At 43.6% G+C, this 20,348-nt stretch overlaps 1 protein-coding gene across 1 annotated transcript; it reads left to right on the top strand.

The window, feature by feature from the left end:
- Positions 1-241: 241 nt before the first annotated feature.
- Positions 242-19,808, top strand: CILP (cartilage intermediate layer protein). The gene is made up of 9 exons (XM_074964829.1): positions 242-362; positions 3,653-3,806; positions 6,518-6,601; positions 9,004-9,273; positions 11,566-11,751; positions 13,243-13,557; positions 13,702-13,810; positions 15,935-16,092; positions 16,753-19,808. The coding sequence occupies exons 2-9, from the start codon at positions 3,740-3,742 to the stop codon at positions 19,098-19,100; spliced, it is 3,537 nt and encodes a 1,178-aa protein (XP_074820930.1). The 5' UTR covers positions 242-362; positions 3,653-3,739; the 3' UTR covers positions 19,101-19,808.
- The last annotated feature ends 540 nt before the right edge of the window (positions 19,809-20,348 follow it).

The raw sequence follows: 20,348 nt of genomic DNA, 5'->3' as shown, positions 1-20,348 counted from the left end.
GTAATGAAGAAATAATACTCCAGTACTAAACTACATACTTGCTCTCCAGTGCAGTTTCTCTGTCCTTTGTCAGCCCCTTTGCTCTCTCCGGTTACTTATCTCCATTAGGGCACTGCAACTCCCCAGTCTGCCATTGGCTTGCATTGTTTTGCAGAAAGTTGGAATATGCAATCACCTTGTTAAGGGATTACTCAGACTGTGGTTTCCTCACTCTTCTATTTGGTTTCCTCTGAGTCCTGTGGCTCAGTGCCACCTACTAAGCTACACGCTGTGCTATATAAGAGACCCCAGCGGCTTCAAGCTGCTGAGATCGCTTGTACTGTACTGTAGCCCAACTCAGAAGTAGCATACAGGAGACTTTGGTAAGCTGCAACTCTTATTTCTTCTACTAAAGGGTTGTAAATTCCTTAGTTCAAGGATGCTGTGCGTGCAACTAACTCTTGCTTCACCTCTCATACTGTAGCTTGGCTAAAAACTTTGCAGCAAGTGAGACTGGATTTTCCCTTAATTGTTGTCTAGGTGATGTATGCAAGTGAATTAATCTAGGGTTTTATTCCCCCTCTGGTTACACGATTATAGATCATAAATATGTGATTAAGGCTGAGTAATTGTATTTGACTGTGTCTATGGTTGAAAGATCTATATACTGTAAGTGGTAATTCATTGATGGCGTGTTGAGGGAAATATTTCAGAGACTGAGTGCTCAACAGCTCTGAAAATCATGGAAGGGGGGAAATATACATTGAACTGTGGTCTGGCGCAAGTACAGGACAGATCATTAGCCTAGGCAGAAATGATCACTTTTCATTTCTATTCAACCCAAATCAGTACATGGGAGAAAAGTCTCCTGACTTCCTTCTATCAGATTTCTATATTACACAGATATTAGCAGCCCTCAAAGCACAATCTTCCTTCTGTAGGTTTCAAACCTAGGGGTTTAAGCACAAAATCTGTACATCCAAGCAAGGGAGCCTCTTAATTTACATGGAGCTGTTCCAACCTCATTGAATGTGAATATGTTTCTACATTGTGACTAGCTCCTGATTCATAATCCTCTTTCCAGATAAACGGGAATGTGCATAGCATGCAGAGTGCTTAAACTCCCCTGGCTTAGTGGGAAGCTCAGCTGGAAAACGAACATTTTAAAAACCCTCTGTGTCTTGGGCTTCCAGGAATGTAGACGGTTTCTGGCTCCTACACCCTATGGGAAACGGAAAAAAATGTCCTAATTCTTGGCTGAGATTTGCACGAAATCCAGTTTATAACAAGCTAGAACTGAGCTACAAAAGTAGCCTCCAAATGGGAATAGGCTTTTAACTAGGGGTGACTTTTCTTCTGCTATTGTTAGACTGTAATTTCAAATTCTCATTATAAAGCCACAAATTGTCCCGAATTTCCTGCTTATATCATTTTTTGGCCACTCATAGCTTTTAAGTTATAATAAACATATTTCCCACCCCGAAAGAGCCTTTTCTCAGAGACCCTCATAAATATGACTTTCTAACAGCTAGGCATTATCACGACTGTTATTAAGCATCACCACCATCCTGCAAGGTATGTAAATCTTAGCCTCATTTTACCGATGGGCAAACTGAGGCGCAGAATGGTTAAAGCTATATTTTCAATATGTCCACTAACTTTGAGAACATCACCTCAGACACTGACAACCCCAAGTGACTTAAATGGGAGATGATGCTCAGAATTTTTGAAAATTAGGTCAGAAGGTAGGCACCCCAAAAATCTGGGACACTTGTAAATTTGGGCCTATGTGATTTACTCAAAGCAGCCTCATAATGGACAGAGCTGGGAATAGAACCTAGAAGCCCTAACTCCCAGTCCGTGGTCTGTAACCACTAATGTAATAATAATCCTTTTTTGCAGCATGTTGGTCCCAGGATCTGAGAGATACAAGCTTTCGAGCTGCGCAGAGCTCTTCTTCAGGTCTGAGGAAGGAAATCAGAGCGTCTGAGTTAAATACAAATTGGGACAGATGGGTCAGCAGAAGGGGTAACGCATGCTGTACATGCATATTGTGACATGCATTACCCTTTCTGCTTAACAATCTGTCCCAACTTGTATTTAGCTCAGACACTCTGATTTTCTTCCACTGACTTGAAGAAGAGCTCAGTATAGTTCAAAAGCTTCTACCTTTCACCAACAGAAGTTGGTCCAAGAAAAGATATTACCTCTCCTACCTTGTCTCAAAATACTTTGCACATATATAGAATTTTTACACTTTCAAAGCACTGTACAAACATCAGTCCTCACACCTCCCCTGTGAGGCAGCTAAATAAATAGGTAGCATTACCCCCAACTTGCAAATGGGGAAACTAAGCCCCTGAGCAGTTACTATATAACTTACAGAAAGCCACACAGCAAGTCAGTGGCAGAACTGGGATTGGACATTAGATCACACTTGATGCTATTCCACTTTGCAAACAACAGAATGACATTGATGCCAGAGGCATGTGATCTAATCTACAGTGCTGACAGCTCTGGAACTTGTCTGGGTGTATGTTTCAGTTACATTTTATTTCCAAACCATGTTTACTATTGGTTGCAACTGCTTTCCAGTATATGCCATTGTACTTGTGTCATTCTTGGAGCAAGGTTGCGGTTTCAGAAGGAATGTGGGACTGTCGGGCTTGGTTTCTGCAGCAGTCCTGAAACATCATCATTGCATAGAAATTTAATCCATGAGAAGGCGGTTTAATGATCTTCCATGAAATCATTGTCTGCAGAACATATCTAGGGCATGGCTTGAATGGGGTGGGAGGATACAAACACTAGAATTGTGCCAGATACACCTTTCACACAAATAGAAATAAGGAAAAATTCAACTGAAGTCAATAGAGTTCCACCAGTGTGAGAGAAGAATCAACCCGAATGTTTGCAATGGGATAGAGACAGAAGCCCAAACTCTAAGGCCTGTGCTGTACAGGAGGTCAGGCTAGATGATCATATTAGTCCCTCTACCGGCTTTAACATCTGTGAATCCAGAAGTGATGCCATTGGTGATACAAGTGCCACGTCAAGTGGAAGTTGGTCAGAAGACAGGGAGGGTGGGTGTAAGTGGCAAAGGAGTGTATTTCACATTGCTTGGTCAATACTTACACTAGACTGGTATACTGTGAGGGCCCAAAAATGATTGGATACTGTAAAAACTTAGCCCTTGTACCTCAGGACTGTTTACCCAAGACGATCTTTGGCCCACACTGGTAAATGTATATTTAATGAGAATAGCCATATGGAGTAGTTCCAAGGAACATAGTCTTCAGAGCAGAACTCCTGCTATTCCTACCAGACAGGTCAAGTCTTGTGTTTAGGAATCAAGGCCATTCTCGGCTCTTTTAGCACCAGCTTTTGCCACTTATAATTATGCTGAGTTGTACTTCAGTCTTGGAGGAGCCCCACTGACATCAACCATAGCATGCTGGGGCCTGAAATCACCCAGCCTCTAACTGAAGAGAGGTGTTACCCAACACAAGGAAGTCTGGGAAAATCTGGCCCTTGATGAATTGCCCTTCAGGACCTCTTTGAGAGAACCATCACATAGGACCTAGGCCAAATCCCACTGATATCAATGGGAAGACTGTCATTGATTTCAATGGGCTTTGGATCTGACCCATGATAATTGAAATTGTCTTCACAGGTGACCTGATTTACGGAAACTACCCAGGGACTAAAATTATTTGAAGACTCTCCATTCTCAGTGGGGGCTCAGCCAGTGAAGAAAAGGATGCTCGCAGCAAGAGGATGGATTCTCTCTCTCTTTCTTCTGGATGCCACAGCTGTTCTAAGTGAAGGTTAAACATTTATACCAACATTATGGTTGTGGCCCAAAGCTGTCACCTGCTGATGGCTGTTTGAATGCCTATATGAAATGAGCTGTTGTTTTCAGGTCTATTCCCAGTGGAAATGCCCATGTCAAAAAAATCACTGGTGCATTGGCACTACCTGCTAACATCTCCCATCTAGATTACTTATCTGGCCCCCATCACTGTAGGATCTGATCCCCTCACACTCTTTAACACCCCTGTGAGGTAGGGCAATTATTCCAGTTTTGCAGATAGGGAACTGAGGCCCAGAGACACTAAGTGACTTGCCCAAGGTCACACAGGAAGTCTGTACCAGAGGTGTGAATTGAAACTAGGTTTCCCAAGATCCAGGCTAGTCCCCTAACCACTGGACCATCCTTCCTCCCTAATCAAAGTCCCATAATTTTTACTCCCACCTCTGCTCCAATATTTGAACCCAGGACCACTTGCATTGTAAGTGAGAGCCATACCCCAGATGAAATGGTGTAGTTTGTGGGCACTCTACTATACTGTTGCCTCTTAGGCACTGTCTATTCTGGGAATTTTCCCCCATTTCAGCCATCAGTGGCACTGCTGAATTGTTGGTCCCCCCATATAGACCAGCAAAGATGTGATTTGCACTGATACAGGTTACCCTGGATTCAAGCAGGAGTAAATTAGATTGGTGCAAATTATGACTTATAGCAGTTCATTCTTTCTACACTAGGAGTTTGCACACCAATGATCGGCTGCCCGTTGCTGAAATCCACAGAGACAACATGATCTTAGACATGGTATCCAGGGCAGGATCAATATATGAATGGGGCAATGTGGGTTAAAAAGCCTGCAGTTACACTGCTTGTGCAATAAAATAGAGCAGATAACCCCTTCTGCCTCGAGGCAGGATCTCAGTCTCTGTCAATAGAGATGGTTGGGAAATTTCTGCAAGAAATTAAAATTTGACAAAGTAGAAATCAAATTTTGAGAAAATCCATGGTGGTTTCCATTTTCTGGCCAGCAGCTCTAGATTTCCATCAGACACCTTTCAGCAGCACAAATTTAACTAAAGAAAAAGGCAACGGAAAACAAATCTAGATCATCCCATTGTTGTCCATGTCCACACCCACAAACTCCTTATCTCTCAACGAAAGCAATTAAAAAACATCTAATCGCAACACTGGTCATAAACTAGTTCCTCATTTGTGTTACAAGCCATCCCTGCCTGCCTCCTGCTTCATGAGTTTCCAGTCTAAACAGTTCTAAATTTCATTCATGTTTGACCTCCAACAACAGGGCTAATGGCTCACTCATAGTCAGCAATGACCCTCTGCCCACGTGTGATTAAACTACTCAGCCTCAAACCTCATAGTTTATCCCTTTGGGAGGGAAACTAGATTATTGTTCCCCAAAGTGCAAAGGGTGTGGGCTAGATGACCTCTGGAGGTCCCTTCCAGCCCTACATTTCTAAAGCAGCACATGGCTATTATTGTCCCTTCGTTACTGAATCTTAAGCATGTTCCAAGCATGCAGACATCAAAGAGTTGGGGCTGGGCTAAGTATGGGCAGAGATGGGGCCAGAGAAGCATGCTGCAGTCTTGGGGGAGGATTCCTTCCTCTTTTCCCCTATGCATTAGCCCAGTGCCCAATCCTAGGCAGGGCGCTGTGTTCAAGATTCAGCCTTTGGGGTTAACTGCAGCATTAAATAAAACAAAGCAGCTGGCAGCCGTTACATGGAATCTGTAACACACTTTGGAAGGGTTATTTTGGTGAGTCAGCAGTGCTAGAAACTGATTATTGGACGACATTTCCGGTCACATCGATGTCAATGGGACTTTTGCCATTGGCTTCACTGGGACCAGATTTTGGCCCCAAGGTCTGCAGAGCAGCTTGGTTCACTTAGAATTTCCACGGCTTTCCAGTCAGAAAGGAAACCTGGTGAGAAGAGGTTCTTTTGTGAGATTCCCAGACCGACTGCTTTTGGCAGGGATGGGAATATTGTGAGGTCTGTCTATCATTGTAAATAATTTTAAAATACAAAAGTTTTCAGCCCACTCTTAAATTCCACCAAAGACACAGGCCCTTTGTAGCTCAGGAGGGTCACACAGAAGTTCTCTATCCAGACCATTACTGGTGCAAAAGAGAAGCTCTGAGATGGCTGTGCACAGAAACGCTGGACCCAAACACTGTCACTGAGAACCGGATCCACATCAGAGTCTCCTGGCAGGCCCCTAAGTCTAGAGTGGCTGAATCAAAACCCAATTCTGCACTAAGTTACATGGGTGGTGCTCCCTTTAAAGGCAGTGGGAGATGCACCCTATGTAACACAGAGCAGGGTCGAGCAAGCCCTGGCTTCATGTACCTCCCAGCTTTGGGAAAGCCCAAATCCAAACTCTGCAGCTCAGACCCATTGCAGAGAAGCAAATTCTTGAGGATATCGACTATTAATAAAGCCAGGGCTGCTTCTAAAATAATTATTTCTAGCCTTTAATGAACAGACTTCCTTTGACCATCAATGACTACTTTGAATCCCCAGCAATTTATCACGTGACTGAAGAGCTACTCAGCTATCTCATAGTATCGATCCATTCCCTGGCTCCTGCAGCACTAACATTGGGGGTGCATTAAAAGAAATTTTGGAAAAAATCAATTGCTAGGAACACCCACCCCTCAGAAATGTTCTTCTTCCCTGTCTTTATTGTTGTTGTAAACTTCTCCCCCAGGTGAGAGGGTTCTGAAGCAATCCGTCAGCAGGATCCAGCCCAGACAGAAACCCCTCACTCCCTTTGTAAAGGACAACCTAGCAAGTAAGTCATTTTCCATCTCCAGAAGCTTTGCTTGGTGGGGACAGAGGTCGTTTTGTGCACGTTTATTTTCTTCATGCTTAATATCCAACCTCTTTAACAAGATGAGGCGCTTATGCAATGGACTCATCCGTACCTCTGGCAGGATTTGGTTGTCACTGCAATATGCTTCTGGCTTCTCTCCTGGAATACTGAAGGTCAAATATACAACCACAGCCCATATCTCTAGCTGGAATCCAGCCTCACACACTTCCCTTAGGCACGTAAGGTTCCTCAGAGAGGAGGAATGCATACAGATATCTTGAATGTTTCACTACACCCTCCTTCCCCACCAGAAATCACGCAGTGTCAGTCCTCAGAAGAAGTTTGATAGACAGCTCCCTGCCCTACACTTTTTCCTCCGCACACAATGCCTCTTCAGAAGAACTCTCCAAGGAGACTTTGTCCCACACTGTGCACATGCAGAAGGAAGGTGCCCTGAGAAAGTTGGGCTGGGCAGAAAAACACCCAGCCCCAGGACCACTCAGAGAATTAAGAGCTCTCCCCACACGACCAGCAAAATGAAAAGACAAGCCACCATCGTCAGAATCAATGGCTGGAATTTCTCAGGGGTCCCCTACAAGTTCTGGATCAATGTAAATATGCTCCTGTAACAGGTGCACGTGTGCTGCTAAAGCAGAGTAAACGTGCCCCCTGTGCTCTAGCTGAAAGCATCCCCTCCCTCTCTCCTGATTCAGACAGTTCCCACCAGGACTGGGAATAATCTGCACGCAGGGCTATGTGTGGGTGCCATGGGTTAACCAGGGGGCCTATGTGCAAAAATGTATACACCACCAGCCAGAACCCTACATCGGCGTCACTCCACTGAAGTGAGTGGAACTGCACTGATTTACCCAACGGAGGATCTGGCCCCCAGCTCCCTAAAGCTCCACCCTGAAATGCACCTCTGTGGCATTTTTGCGACTGGGGAGCTAAAAGAAGGCAGATACATTCCATCTAACGCTCCCATCAGCTGTGGGTGGGTTCTCTGATAAGCTCCCTGCCACGAATTTGGCCCAAATAGAATGCTGGTAGATAAGCCTAACAATGGAACTGGTTAGCCCACCAGGCACGAATCCTCTAGCAATGCTGAGCACATGCCAGCTGCCACAGTGTCACCCTGCAAACAACCCCTATCTTTCTACAGTAGCGTAGGGTATTTCTCAGTGATAAACAACCAAGCAGATTTAATGACCCACAGCGCCATCTTTGCCCATCAGCTCATCCCAGCTGTTTCTTAATCCTCAGGAAATATCCTGATGCCTCGGGTGATGTTCCCTAATGTCAGACACCGCAGACTAGGAGATTTAAATTGCAGCAGATACTGAAAGCGATGAACAATAATGATGTTATGGCAGAGGGATTGCCAGACGTTCACAGCAGTTACCCAAACCTTCCCATCTCATTTTCCCTTCATTACCATTATTAGCAATGGTTGGGGTGGGAATGAACCGTCCATGTGTGATGAGCTAAAAGCACAGAACCAGGGACACAACACCTGCATTTCAAATAAAGGATTTGCATTGGCTCAAAAACTGGAATGCCAATTTAAGCTGCTTGTTTCCCCCTTAAACTGGTGGTTAAACTCACTCTTGTTACCAAACCTGTGGTTAGAGCTAACAAGGCAGTTGGGGATAGTCCATGTTTCATGACAAGGGGAAATATCTAATATTTGACGAATTTGTTTAGAGCAGTGTTTCTCAAATTTCATTGCACCACACCCCCCTTCTGACAACAAAAATTACTACATGACGCCAGGATTGGGGACCGAAGCCTGAGCCCGCCCAAGCCCTGCCACCCTGGGAGGCGGGGGGAGGGAGGCAAAGCCCAAGGGCTTCAGCCCCAGGCAGAGGGCCTATAACCTGAGCACCGCCACACAGAGCTGAAGCCCTTAGGCTTCAGCTTTGGCCCCGGGTGGCAGGGCTTTGGCTTCTGTTCCAGGCCCCAGCAAGTCTAATGCCGGCCCTGGCGACCCCATTAAAAAAGGACCACAACGCACTTTGGGGTCCCAACCCAGTTTGAGAACCGCTGGTTTAGAACAGAAGCTTCTAGACTTGACCACACTTGGAAACAGGGATCTGAAAGCACCATGCACACATTAATTGATTAAGTCTCATACATCCCTCTCGGGAAGTATTATACTCACCTTTTATGGCACAGAGGTTAAAGGACTTACCCATGGTAACACAGCACAGCTGGCATTAGCATCCAGGATTCCTGACGCTCCACTCCCAGTCTGGGGATACACACAAGAAAAAGAAAACATTCAGGATGAAAATTAAATGGGAACAAGAGCCAAAAAGTGGTGTGGTGATCATGCCTCCAAAGCTGACTGTCAGTATTGAAGCATCCTTTCTGTTATCCAGATCATGGGGAGTGGACCACATGGTTCAATGTTGATCATCCAGGTGGCAACGGGGATCACGAACGTTTAGACGCCATCAGGTTTTACTTCAGGGATAAGATGTGCGAGAGACCCATGGGAATTGAAGCACGAACCACAGACTGGGTTCCTGCCCAGAAGACAGGCCAAGTGGTCCACGCTAGCCTACAGGAGGGATTCTGGTGTTTGAATAAGGAGCAGCCTGCAGGAAAAACCTGTTTGAATTATGCCATACGTTTCCTGTGTCCCACAGGTAAGTGCAGCAGCTCTCTGGGGGGTTGGAATTAATATTTACCATGTCACTCTTAAAGGAATGAGGTCCAACATGCCATCCAACAAGGATGTACAGGGTATCTCTACACCGCGAGTGGCAGTGCATCGCAGAGCCCGGATCAATGCTACGGTGCAGGGCTCACGCTATGACGCTAGAAATAGGTGTGTAGACGTTACGGCTAGGGCTGGAGCTCAGGTTCTGGAGCCGATTGTCCTCCTTTAGCTTCAGAGCCCGAGCTGCAATGTATACTATTTTTAGCACAATAGCACAAGCATGAGTCTCTTGACCTGGGCTCCAGACATAAAACAGGGCTTGTAATTAGAGCCCTGTGAAATTGCTTTTATTTTTCAGAAATATATTATTTTATTTTATCCATTCCTCCGCCAAGGAGCTGGGCCCTGCCCCTGGGGGAGGCTGGGAGGCCATGAGGGGATGGTTGCAGAGCAAGTGCACCTTGCATCGGACCTGCAGTGATGGCCGCTGTCCTGCAGGGCTGTGCCTGGCTCCGGCTCCCTGCTCCAGGCATTGTGACCTGGTGCACAGGGTCACAGTGCCACTCACTCAAATTTGGTCCGATCACTCCCCCATCCTCATGATAGAGGGGCAGTTGGGCCAAACCCGAGTGGTGCTGCAACCCCATGCACCAGGCCCAGGCCAACGGGACAGGAGATACAGGAGCTTCCACTGAGGGTTGAGTTTTTCATTTTATGTTGTTTTAATCTTTGGTTTTTGTTTTATTTTGTGCTATTTCACATTTGCATAAAACACAGGGCTCCATTTATCATTCACCCCATAGAAAGCATTTTAACTTGTACGGTCATCTTTTGAGACTATCAGCTGTCAGATCAACCAACCAGAACACAGGATTTGAGGCGCCAACAGCTTTAAAATGTCCATTTAAGCCATGGCACTTCTTGACGAACCAGCCATTACAGTTCTGCGGCTGCTGTACTTCGCTTTCCTTCTCCAGCCACCAAAGTCCACATAAAACATCTGCTTTTATAAGACAGGGGTCAAGTATCAGGGGGTATTCGTGTAGTCTGTATCCACAAAAACAACAAGGAATCCAGTGGCACCTTAAAGACTAACAGATTTATTTGAACATAAGCTTTCATGGGTAAAAACCCCACTTCTTCATATGCATGCTCCATGCATCTGAAGAAGTGGGGTTTTTACCCACGAAAGCTTATACTCAAATAAATCTGTTAGTCTTTAAGGTGCCATAAGACAAGGGGTTCATATTCCAACATTGTTATTCAGACACTTAGCTGGGCATCTGTTTGCATTTCTACCAGGTAACCTGACCTTCTAGCTGGTTTATTACAATAGGTGGAAGAACATATAACATGGTGCTTAGACATTTTTCTGTAAAAGCAGATTTGTATGTATTTAAAAGAATATGCTAATAAATATTTTATGGGGCATCGTGACTTTCATTTTTAAACACTTGGAGCAGACCGTGTATTTTGCAAGCAAGCAACTTAAATTACATTAATTCCTTCTAGTAACGTTTTTAACTGAAGTTTCTTAAGATCCCAAACACACACAAGACCATATCATGCACTGCAAATAATCTGACCATAAAATGCTATGTAAGTGCTAAGTGGTATTCCAGGGTTCTCTTCTGCCCTCAGTAAAACAAGTGCAATTCTCACAATGGAAGATGTACCTATGTTATTGTAGACAACATTTGTTTAATTATTATCAGAGTCATTGGACTAGCTTGTGCCAATTCTCTTATATCTTTCCATGTAAGTGACAATGTCTGTTTGATTTCCTTTAAAACAAAGACATTCAAGACTAAGCATCTATTGCCCTTGAGCAGTGGTTCTCAAACTTTTGTACTGGTAACCCCTTTCACATAGCAAGCCTCTGAGTGCAACCCCCCCTATAAATTAAAAACATTTTTTAATATATTTATCACCATTATAAATGCTGGAGGCAAAACGGGACTTGGAGTGGAGGCAGACAGCTCACGACCCCGCCCCCAGTAATAACCTTTTGACCTCCTGAGGGGTCCTGACCCCCCAGTTTGAGAACCACTGCCCTTGAGTTTTACTTTAGCAATTCTGAATGTGGTAGCCTGCACAGATTTAAGTCAGGCACATTCGGAAGTCTTCTCAAAGCTTATTACTCAGAATCATTAATATGTTTTGGGTTTTTTAAAATCTAAATTATTTTTTTAATAATCACTGCCTTTTTCCCAGGCAAGAGAGAATACGCAGTATATGTAATATGCATCTTAGTAACACAGAAATGATGTTATTCAAGGGTCTTTGCTGCAAGATTCAAAAAGGTTTTGGTCTCCATGGTCGAAATGGAGTGCGTGCTCAGCAGAATGTGGCAAAACTGGTGTCCAGACCCGTATCAGAACCTGCCTGGCAGAGAGCCACTTGGACCTGCATTGTAATGAAGTGACTGAGGAAGGGCAACTCTGCATTGGACATTCTTGTTCAGGTGCTCATATAAACTTGATTACAATGTCTTTACCTACATGAAATAATATCATGGTCTCACTCCAACTACTAGGGTTCAGGAACCACCCGTACGGTTTTAGCATCTTTCTTGCCAGTCTCAGGCAGGAGTGAATAAGCCACAAAGCCTGATCTACCCTTTCACCCCGAGGGTGGTCTTGTCAGGTCATGACTGAAGTACACTGATGGCGAAGCATGGGGAATTCATATGCTGCGGTCTATGTTGTGCTTACCCTGTGATTAAACAGAGGCTCCAGAGATGAGCTAAAATTAAAATCCCCCAATTTTGATGCTTTGGTATCAAGATGTGGGAAACACTCAGGGCTCCATCAGGGATGCTGTGGATCTCATGGATTAAGGAGCATCTACATGTAATGTCCTGTTAGAGCAGCACTCAAACTGTGGCTTATGGACCACTGGTAGTCTGCAGAGTACTTGCTGGTGGTCTGCTGGCTGGTTACGTGGTGTTAGCTCTCCTCTTATTAGCACATAGTAAGTAACATTAAAAGTGGACAAACTACTTTATATACTTTCCTAATAGTGCTGTTGTTGCCACAAGGCTATTAAGCAATTGTGAATGAAAGAAGAAATGGTGTGAGCCATTGTGATTGGATTCAGAGTAACAGCCGTGTTAGTCTGTATGCGCAAAAAGAAAAGGAGTATTTGTGGCACCTTAGAGACTAACCAATTTATTTGAGCATAAGCTTTCGTGAGCTACAGCTCACTTCATCAGATGCATCCGATGAAGTGAGCTGTAGCTCACGAAAGCTTATGCTCAAATAAATTGGTTAGTCTCTAAGGTGCCACAAGTACTCCTTTTCTTATTGTGATTGGAAAGGGAGACGGATCCCTGAAACACTCTCTATTAGGTGTAGTCCACCTTAGTAAAAAGTTGAGATTCACTGTTTTCCAGCTAATCTATTAGACCCCTAATTCTGTCCTCAGAGAATGCCCATTCAGTACCTCCCATTGCGTACTCGAGTCAGGACAGAACTGAACCCACAGAGTTAACTGGGTAGTTAGTTTTATAGACGGACCTGAGTCATGCCATGTACACTTGGATCTGCACTCCAACTTTCCCAGTGTTTAGAGCGTTTGGATTTGCGGTTTTAATTTGGCCCGTTGTATATCTGTGGCCAAGCTGGAAAGTTCACATCCAAATCTAGATTCAAATTTCCCCAAGGTACAATGCTGGGAGGTAGAATGGAATGTTTGCAGTAGCTAGTTCTTTCAAGGTAGTGACCAATAGTAATACATTTTCATTAAGTGATTTACTACATAACCATTAAATCTATCTGCTTCTAATACACAGTTGTTGATCATCAATAAAAGTGTGTTTTGGATAAAAATTATTTCACGTGCTATATCTGCCTTATTAAATTTGAATTAAAGTAAGACTCAAGATCCTTAATGGCAAGCATTACCAGACTGAATCCGAATGCTCCATTTTAACCTACACTCCTTCCTTCCCCAGAGTGCAACCTCACTTGCTCCATGGGCCGCGTGAATGCTGAATGCGATGCCTGCATGTGTGAGGACCACGTACTGCATGGGATGGTCTCCCTTGCAGACGGAGCACCGGCTGCTGAAGCTACTGTCTACGTGCAGTCTGAGAATCTGAAATTGTTAACGGAGTCTGATAGCAATGGAGGGTTTAGGATTCCTGGAGTGTGCCCTGACGGCAAAAACATTCTGAAAATAAAAAAGGCCAGATACGCCACTGTGACTGTCCCCATACCTGAAAGCACCAAGAAATCCTCAATAATCCACGTGCGTCTGAAAAGAGCAGGTAACTACAGACAAAGACTCCTGGCAATAAAATTTACTGCTATGATCCACTGATTGCTTGGTAGTTTGCTCCTGCTTTTAACATTCATCAAATCTAACTGTGGTTTTAAACTGAAAAGAATACAGATTTTCTTCCCTCCCACAGACAAGCCATACACTGTAAAGAATCCAGTGGATAAAGTGAGGAGAATAGGGCAAAGTGTGATACTCTGCTGTAAAGCTGTGGGGAATCCAGCCCCTGATCAATATCTCTGGTAAGCAATTAAAGGTGGCCCACAAAAGTTATTTTTTGCCTTCCAGCATGCTACAGATATAAAAGATGCAACAATGCTCTTAGAGTTCCTCTGCACTTAGGTTCCTCTGCAGAACCACAATAAATCCTTATATTATTGTTAGTAGGAAGCATTTATATTACGGTAGTGCCCAAATGTCCCAACTGTGCTTGGTGCTGCACAACCATAGAAGAGTCCATCCCTGCCTTGAGGGGCTTCCAGTCAATAGTGTGTCCAGTCATTTGCATTTGGAATCTCAAAAATCCCCTGTAGAATTCGCTATTGAGGAAGGGTTTAGTATAAAGGGTTTAGTATAAAGATGCCCAAAATGCAGCCTAAATCAAAGCACACTGCTGATTTAGGGCCAGATTATAATACTCCTTACACACTGTAAATAGTACTTTACTCCCAAAGATTGACATTAGTTGGATTGCTGATGGTGAAAGGTGCTATTCATAGTCTGGTCCTTAACTTGTGTGATGAGTTGATACAGTAAAGCTGATGGATCAGAGAGTAATTTTCTCTGTAGTGACAGGTTTCAGAGTAACAGCCGTGTTAGTCTGTATTTGCAAAAAGAAAAGGAGTACTTGTGGCACCTTAGAGACTAACCAATTTATTTGAGCATAAGCTTTCGTGAGCTACAGCTCACTTCATCCGTGAGCTGTAGCTCACGAAAGCTTATGCTCAAATAAATTGGTTAGTCTCTAAGGTGCCACAAGTACTCCTTTTCTTTCTCTGTAGTGTATATTTTATTTTTATCTCCTTATCCTTTTAGCAAATACATTTTTGAAATGTGACACAAATAATGTGTAGGACTTCATAGAATGGGAAATTATTGTTGTAAGTAATTGTTTCCTCTAAGATTTATACTATAGTACTTCTTGTACAAGTCTGCAGTTAAGAGTTTGTATGGAAAAAATATATAAATAATGATTTTAAAACCCCCTATCCCAGCAGAACCTTCAAATGTGGCCGGGAGACACTCTCCAGCCTGCTGTGTTTTAGATACAACCTGTGGGGGCTGGCTATGCTAAAGCTGGATTTACTTTAAGAATTTTTACCAAGTTTAGCACCATTGTGGTTCTACATGTGCCAGAAACGGTAGAAGCACCAGGATAGGCCAAGTGAAGGCATTTTGACCACCACATATCCTACCCTGGTGACATGGTGGCAAAAATCATGCACTAGCATTTCCACAGTTTCTAGCAACAGTGAAGCTGAACCAGTGGGCAAACTGCCATGGTAGGAAAACTGCTAGAAATTCTCAGCGCAGACTAGCCTAGCATACCAAAAATCCACAGCTAAATTCTGAGCTTATTTAACATCAATGAATTTACCCCCATGTAGCTCAGATCGGAATCCAGCCAAAGACTTATGTGCAATGGTCATACTTAAATGTTTTTACCCTGTCTGAAAGTTTTTACCAGTTTGAGAGAGAGATCTCCAATACACAGACGGCCTGGGTCCAATGTCCACAGGAGTCACTGGAAAGACCCCCATTCCCTTCTATGGGGGTGGGATATGGTCTGCTGGTAAAAGCTTTCAAACCACAGAAAAATTCTGAGTGGTCCAATATATCCCTCCAATTGCTCTGTGAATGCTTGGGCATTTTGGTTTCAGTGCTGGTGAACTCAACCAACGAGCGAGTTCTAGCCATCCATCAATGATAATACAAACACAGGCAGATATTAGGGCTGTTTGCATATATTTATTTTAACACTAAGTGTAAATTATAACTAGGACAATCTACAGGCTCCTAGAGAGTTGCCAATGTATCCCTCAGTGTCAAAGTTTGGACAGCCCCACCATAGTTTATTTACTGGATACTCATAAAAATACTTGCTCTTCTGTAGGGCCTTCTACTTAAGGATTTCAAAGCGCGTTATTAGAGCGAGTTAAAAGCTCACATCACCTCCATTAGGTAATATTATTCCAATTTTGCAGATGGGAAAACTGAGCAATCCAGCAATGTGTGGCAGAGGCAGGAGTAGAACCCATATCTCTAATTCTAGTCCAATGTATTAGCCATTAAAACCATCCTTTCCTTGCCCCATCAAGTTGCTTGACTTTTTAATCACGCTACGGAATGATTTCTGTTTCTTACAGGTACCACAATGGAACTCTGCTGGATTCCTCAGTGTACAAATATAATAGCAAGCTGGTGTTAAGGAACCTGAACACAGACCAGGCAGGAGAGTATTTCTGCAAGGCTAGCAACAAGGCAGGGTCTGTGAAATCCCAAGCTGCTAAACTTTCTGTAATAGGTAAGAAAATGTGGCATGTTACAAGAAGTTTGGGAATTGCCAATGTGCAAAATCAGCGGGCACATATGTTGAGGCTATTTAGGACAAAGTTTTGCAGAAATAATATTCATTATTAGCACATTAATACAAGATACATTCAATATCAGATAGTCGCAAAAGAACGAGCCTTGTGCACTTTGGATCACCTACCAAATTTCAGTTTAATGACCTAACCAAATTAATTATCCTTTGCACTCACTGCCATATGAGTGGAGTATCTCAGTACTTTTAGACACTGGGGCTGAGGCCCCAATTCAACAAAGCACTTAAGCATGTGCCTTCCCTTAAGCATATGTTTAAGTTCATCCCTATTCAGCAAAACACTCAGGCACATGCTTAACCTTAATAACTAAAGGATATTCTTCCTTTGAATGGGATGTTAGCACATGCTTGAGTGCTTTTCTGAATAGACGGACCCTAATCACATATTTTAAGCATGTGCATTGCTGAACTAGAACACAGGCACTAGACTAAACAGAAGCTTGTAACGCATCCAATTATTCTGAATTTAAAAACCTTATTGCTATGGAAATAATGGTGATCAATATCGGAGGGGTTCAGATGTGGCAAGAAGCAGCACAGAAATATCTACACATTCACTGATAAAATCTATTTTAACAGCAAGCGATGAAGCTTCCTGCAATCCAAGACCTGAAAGCTACTTCATCAGACTCCCGCATGACTGCTTCCAAAACGCAACTAACTCCTTCTACTATGACGTTGGTAAATGTCCAGCAAACACATGCGCTGGAAAGATAGATAAAGGACTCCAGTGCAAAGACAGCGTCGCTTACTGCTGTGGGGTCTCCAAAATGGAAGCGAGAGAGATATCGTGCAGTGGATACACCCTTCCCGCTAAAGTTGCTGTGGAATGTGGCTGTAGCGTGTGCACGGAGATCAAGATGACAGTCCGGGGGAGAGCCACAGCTGCAGATAATGGTGAACCAATGAGGTTTGGCCATATATACATAGGGAACAACAGAATCGGCATGACTGGCTACAAGGGAACCTTCTCCGTCCACATCCCAGCAGACACAGAGAGGCTGGTTCTTACTTTTGTCGACCGCCTACAAAGGTTTGTGAACACGACTAAAGTTTTGCCTTTCAACAAAAAGGGAGGTGCCGTGTTTCACGAGATCAAGTTACTAAGAAAGAAAGCCCCCGTTACGTTAGTGTCCTCTGAAACCAACACGATTCCCTTAGGAGACATGGAAGGGGATGATCCGATAGCTGAACTAGAAATTCCTCCCAATACATTTTATAGGCAGAATGGTGAACTCTACACAGGCAAAGTGAAAGCCAGTGTTACGTTTCTGGACCCAAGAAATATGTCAACAGCTACGGCAGCACAAAGTGACCTGAACTACATAAATGAGGAAGGTGACATGCTCCCGCTGCACACATATGGCATGTTTTCCATGGACTTCACTGATGAAACAGCCACCGAGTCTCTTAATGCAGGGAAGGTAAGGGTTCACCTCGACTCTACGCAGGTCAGGATACCAGAACACCTGCAGCAGATGAAGCTTTGGTCACTGAACCCAGAGACAGGATTATGGGAGGAAGAAGGGGACTTCAAACCTGACCAAAGCACACGTCACAAACGGGAGGAAAGAATTTTCTTGGTTGGGAACATGGAGATCAGAGAGAGGAGGCTCTTCAACCTGGATGTCCCAGAGAGCAGAAGGTGTTACATCAAGGTACGAGCTTACAGAAGTGAGAGATTTCTGCCAAGCGAACAAGTTGAGGGGGCTGTGATTTCCCTTATAAACATAGAGCCCGCATCAGGTTATTCATCCAACCCTAGAGCATGGGGACGCTTTGACAGCGCAGTCACTGGTCCCAACGGGGCTTGCTTACCAGCTTTCTGTGATGAGCAACGTCCAGATGCCTACTCAGCCTATATCCTGGCAAGCGTTGGAGGAGAAGAACTTGAAGCTGTGCCCTCTTCTCCCAGAATCAACCCTAACGCTGTTGGAGTCCCGCAGCCATATCTCAACAAGCTCAACTACAGGAGGACAGATCACATGGATCCTACAATTAAGAAAACTGCCTTCAGTATCACGGTGGCCAAACCAAGTCCGAGCACTGCAGAAGAGAGCAATGGCCCCATCTATGCCAATGAAAACCTAAGAGAATGTGAGCAAGCACACTACAGTGCCGCTCATTTCAGATTTTATAGAGTAGAAGGAGACAGGTATGATTACAATACAGTTCCCTTCAATGAAAATGACCCAATGAGTTGGACTGAAGACTACCAGGGTTGGTGGCCCAACCCAATGGAGTATAGGGCATGCTATATGAAAGTAAAAATTAATGGACCCCAAGAGGTGAACATAAGATCTCGCAACATGGGTGGTACGCATCCGTACACAGTCGGCAAGCTTTACGGCATCAGAGATGTGCGCACCATTCGAGACATGGAGCAATCAAACCTTTCGACAGTGTGCCTGGAATTTAAGTGCAGTGGCATGCTGTATGACCAAGACCGCGTGGACCGTACACTGGTAAGAATCATTCCCCAAGGAAACTGCTATAGAGAAAGTGTTAATAGCATGCTCCAGGAATATCTAGTGAACCACCTCCCCCTTGCTGTAAATAATAAGTCAGATGAGTACACAATGTTGGCACCTCTTGACCCTCTTGGACATAATTATGGAATCTACACAGTCACTGACCAGAACCCCAGCATAGCCAAGGAAATAGCTCTGGGTAGATGTTTCGATGGCACGTCTGATGGTACTTCCCGAGTTATGAAGAGCAACGTAGGCATAGCATTAACTTTTAACTGTGCTGAAAAGGAGGTGACGCAGCAAAACTTATTCCAGTCTCTGCGGAATTCACCTCGGCAGAGTGAAAGAACTGGGATCAGAAGGCAACAAAGAGAAATCTGCATTGGCCAGGCCAATATGAGGAGAGTTACCCAACGCAGGAGTTCACCAAGAGTTCAGTGTACACCTACAGATTAGAAACACACAAAGCACCATTACAGTACCCATATTTGACTAAATATATTCTAAAAAGAATAGCTACTTGCCAATAAGCTAATCTAAGTACATCTGTTCAGCTGCAGTTGGGGATCATTACTGAATTTCCTGAGACATCACTTCTATGCTCACTCAACTCTAGTAATTAAGGTTCATCAATTTCTGATTTTCTTTTTATTGCACCACAAAGGAGAGATATGAAGCAAATATACTTGGGGCCAATCATATTACCATGTTAACATTCTTAGTTAAATGAAAATCACCATAAAAATCTTATTTTTGCCTGATGTTAAACAACTTCAAACTTTGGCCTAAAGGGGAAAAATTCAGAGATTAAATAATGTATCTAAAATATTGTTCTAATGTTCTGGATCCAAAGACATTGCCAGTTAGGAGTACATGAACATTAGTTGGTAACAATTAAAAGGAATAAACTGATTTCTTCATACTGAATTCAACTGCAAGATTTTGTACTTGAAATGTAAATATTTTATTTATTTCCTTGCTTATTTTAGAAGTGTGTATTCATTACTGAAGTATTGTATAGTGCATTTATTTTATTTTGTGTTTTTGTAGCACATTGAGAAGAAATCATGTGGATTTTTAGGTTTCACTTGCCGAAGGCTACAGTTTTATTTTGCTTCTTGCTTGATTCAAGTAAAAAGTCCACACTGTAGAATAGTGTAGATTCATAAAAAGGTAATTTTTGTAACGTTGATAGCGCTGTATTCCTTCTGTGTCTGACGGGTCCGTATTAATGTTCAAGTAACAAAATAGTTATTCCTGGCAAGGAATAATTTGCTAAATTAAAAGGTGAAACTCTTTCTTTTCGTGAACAATTCACAAAACAGATCACAAAATCCTCAATTTGAGTCCGATTCTGGCTGATGCTGTGGGCACAGTTCTGGTAGCACAAAGCAGCTGTAAAGCTGCTCTAAAAATGGGCAACTGGAGATTCTCCCAGGGTGTGAGGGGGCATAGTCAGAGCATGTTGCAGCAATTTCTTCTATTACGAGCCAATGCAATTTGGAGCAGCCCTGGGGCTACTCTAATGAACACCAGCAACCAAACTGGCACCCAGCAGCCCCTGAGATGGGGAAAGTGCTTCCCCCAGCCCCAATCTCCTCTGCTGCATTGTGCAGAGCTCTCATGCAGGTGAGGATCTAGCCCTTACTTTGGTCTTTGAGTTCTAACTTTGTTCATTCTTGGAAAGTTATCATGAATTTCTTC

Source organism: Natator depressus, chromosome 10, assembly GCF_965152275.1.
Source record: "Natator depressus isolate rNatDep1 chromosome 10, rNatDep2.hap1, whole genome shotgun sequence".
Classification (NCBI taxonomy): Eukaryota; Metazoa; Chordata; order Testudines; family Cheloniidae; genus Natator; species Natator depressus.
This window is presented reverse-complemented; position numbering and strand designations above follow the sequence as displayed.

Coding starts and splice junctions, on each gene's coding strand:
- CILP (XM_074964829.1), top strand. CDS start 3,740: ATGCTCGCAGCAAGAGGATGGATTCTCTCTCTCTTTCTTCTGGATGCC. Junction 3,807..6,517: donor CACAGCTGTTCTAAGTGAAG/GTTAAACATTTA, acceptor CTTCTCCCCCAG/GTGAGAGGGTTCTGAAGCAA. Junction 13,811..15,934: donor GCCCCTGATCAATATCTCTG/GTAAGCAATTAA, acceptor TGTTTCTTACAG/GTACCACAATGGAACTCTGC.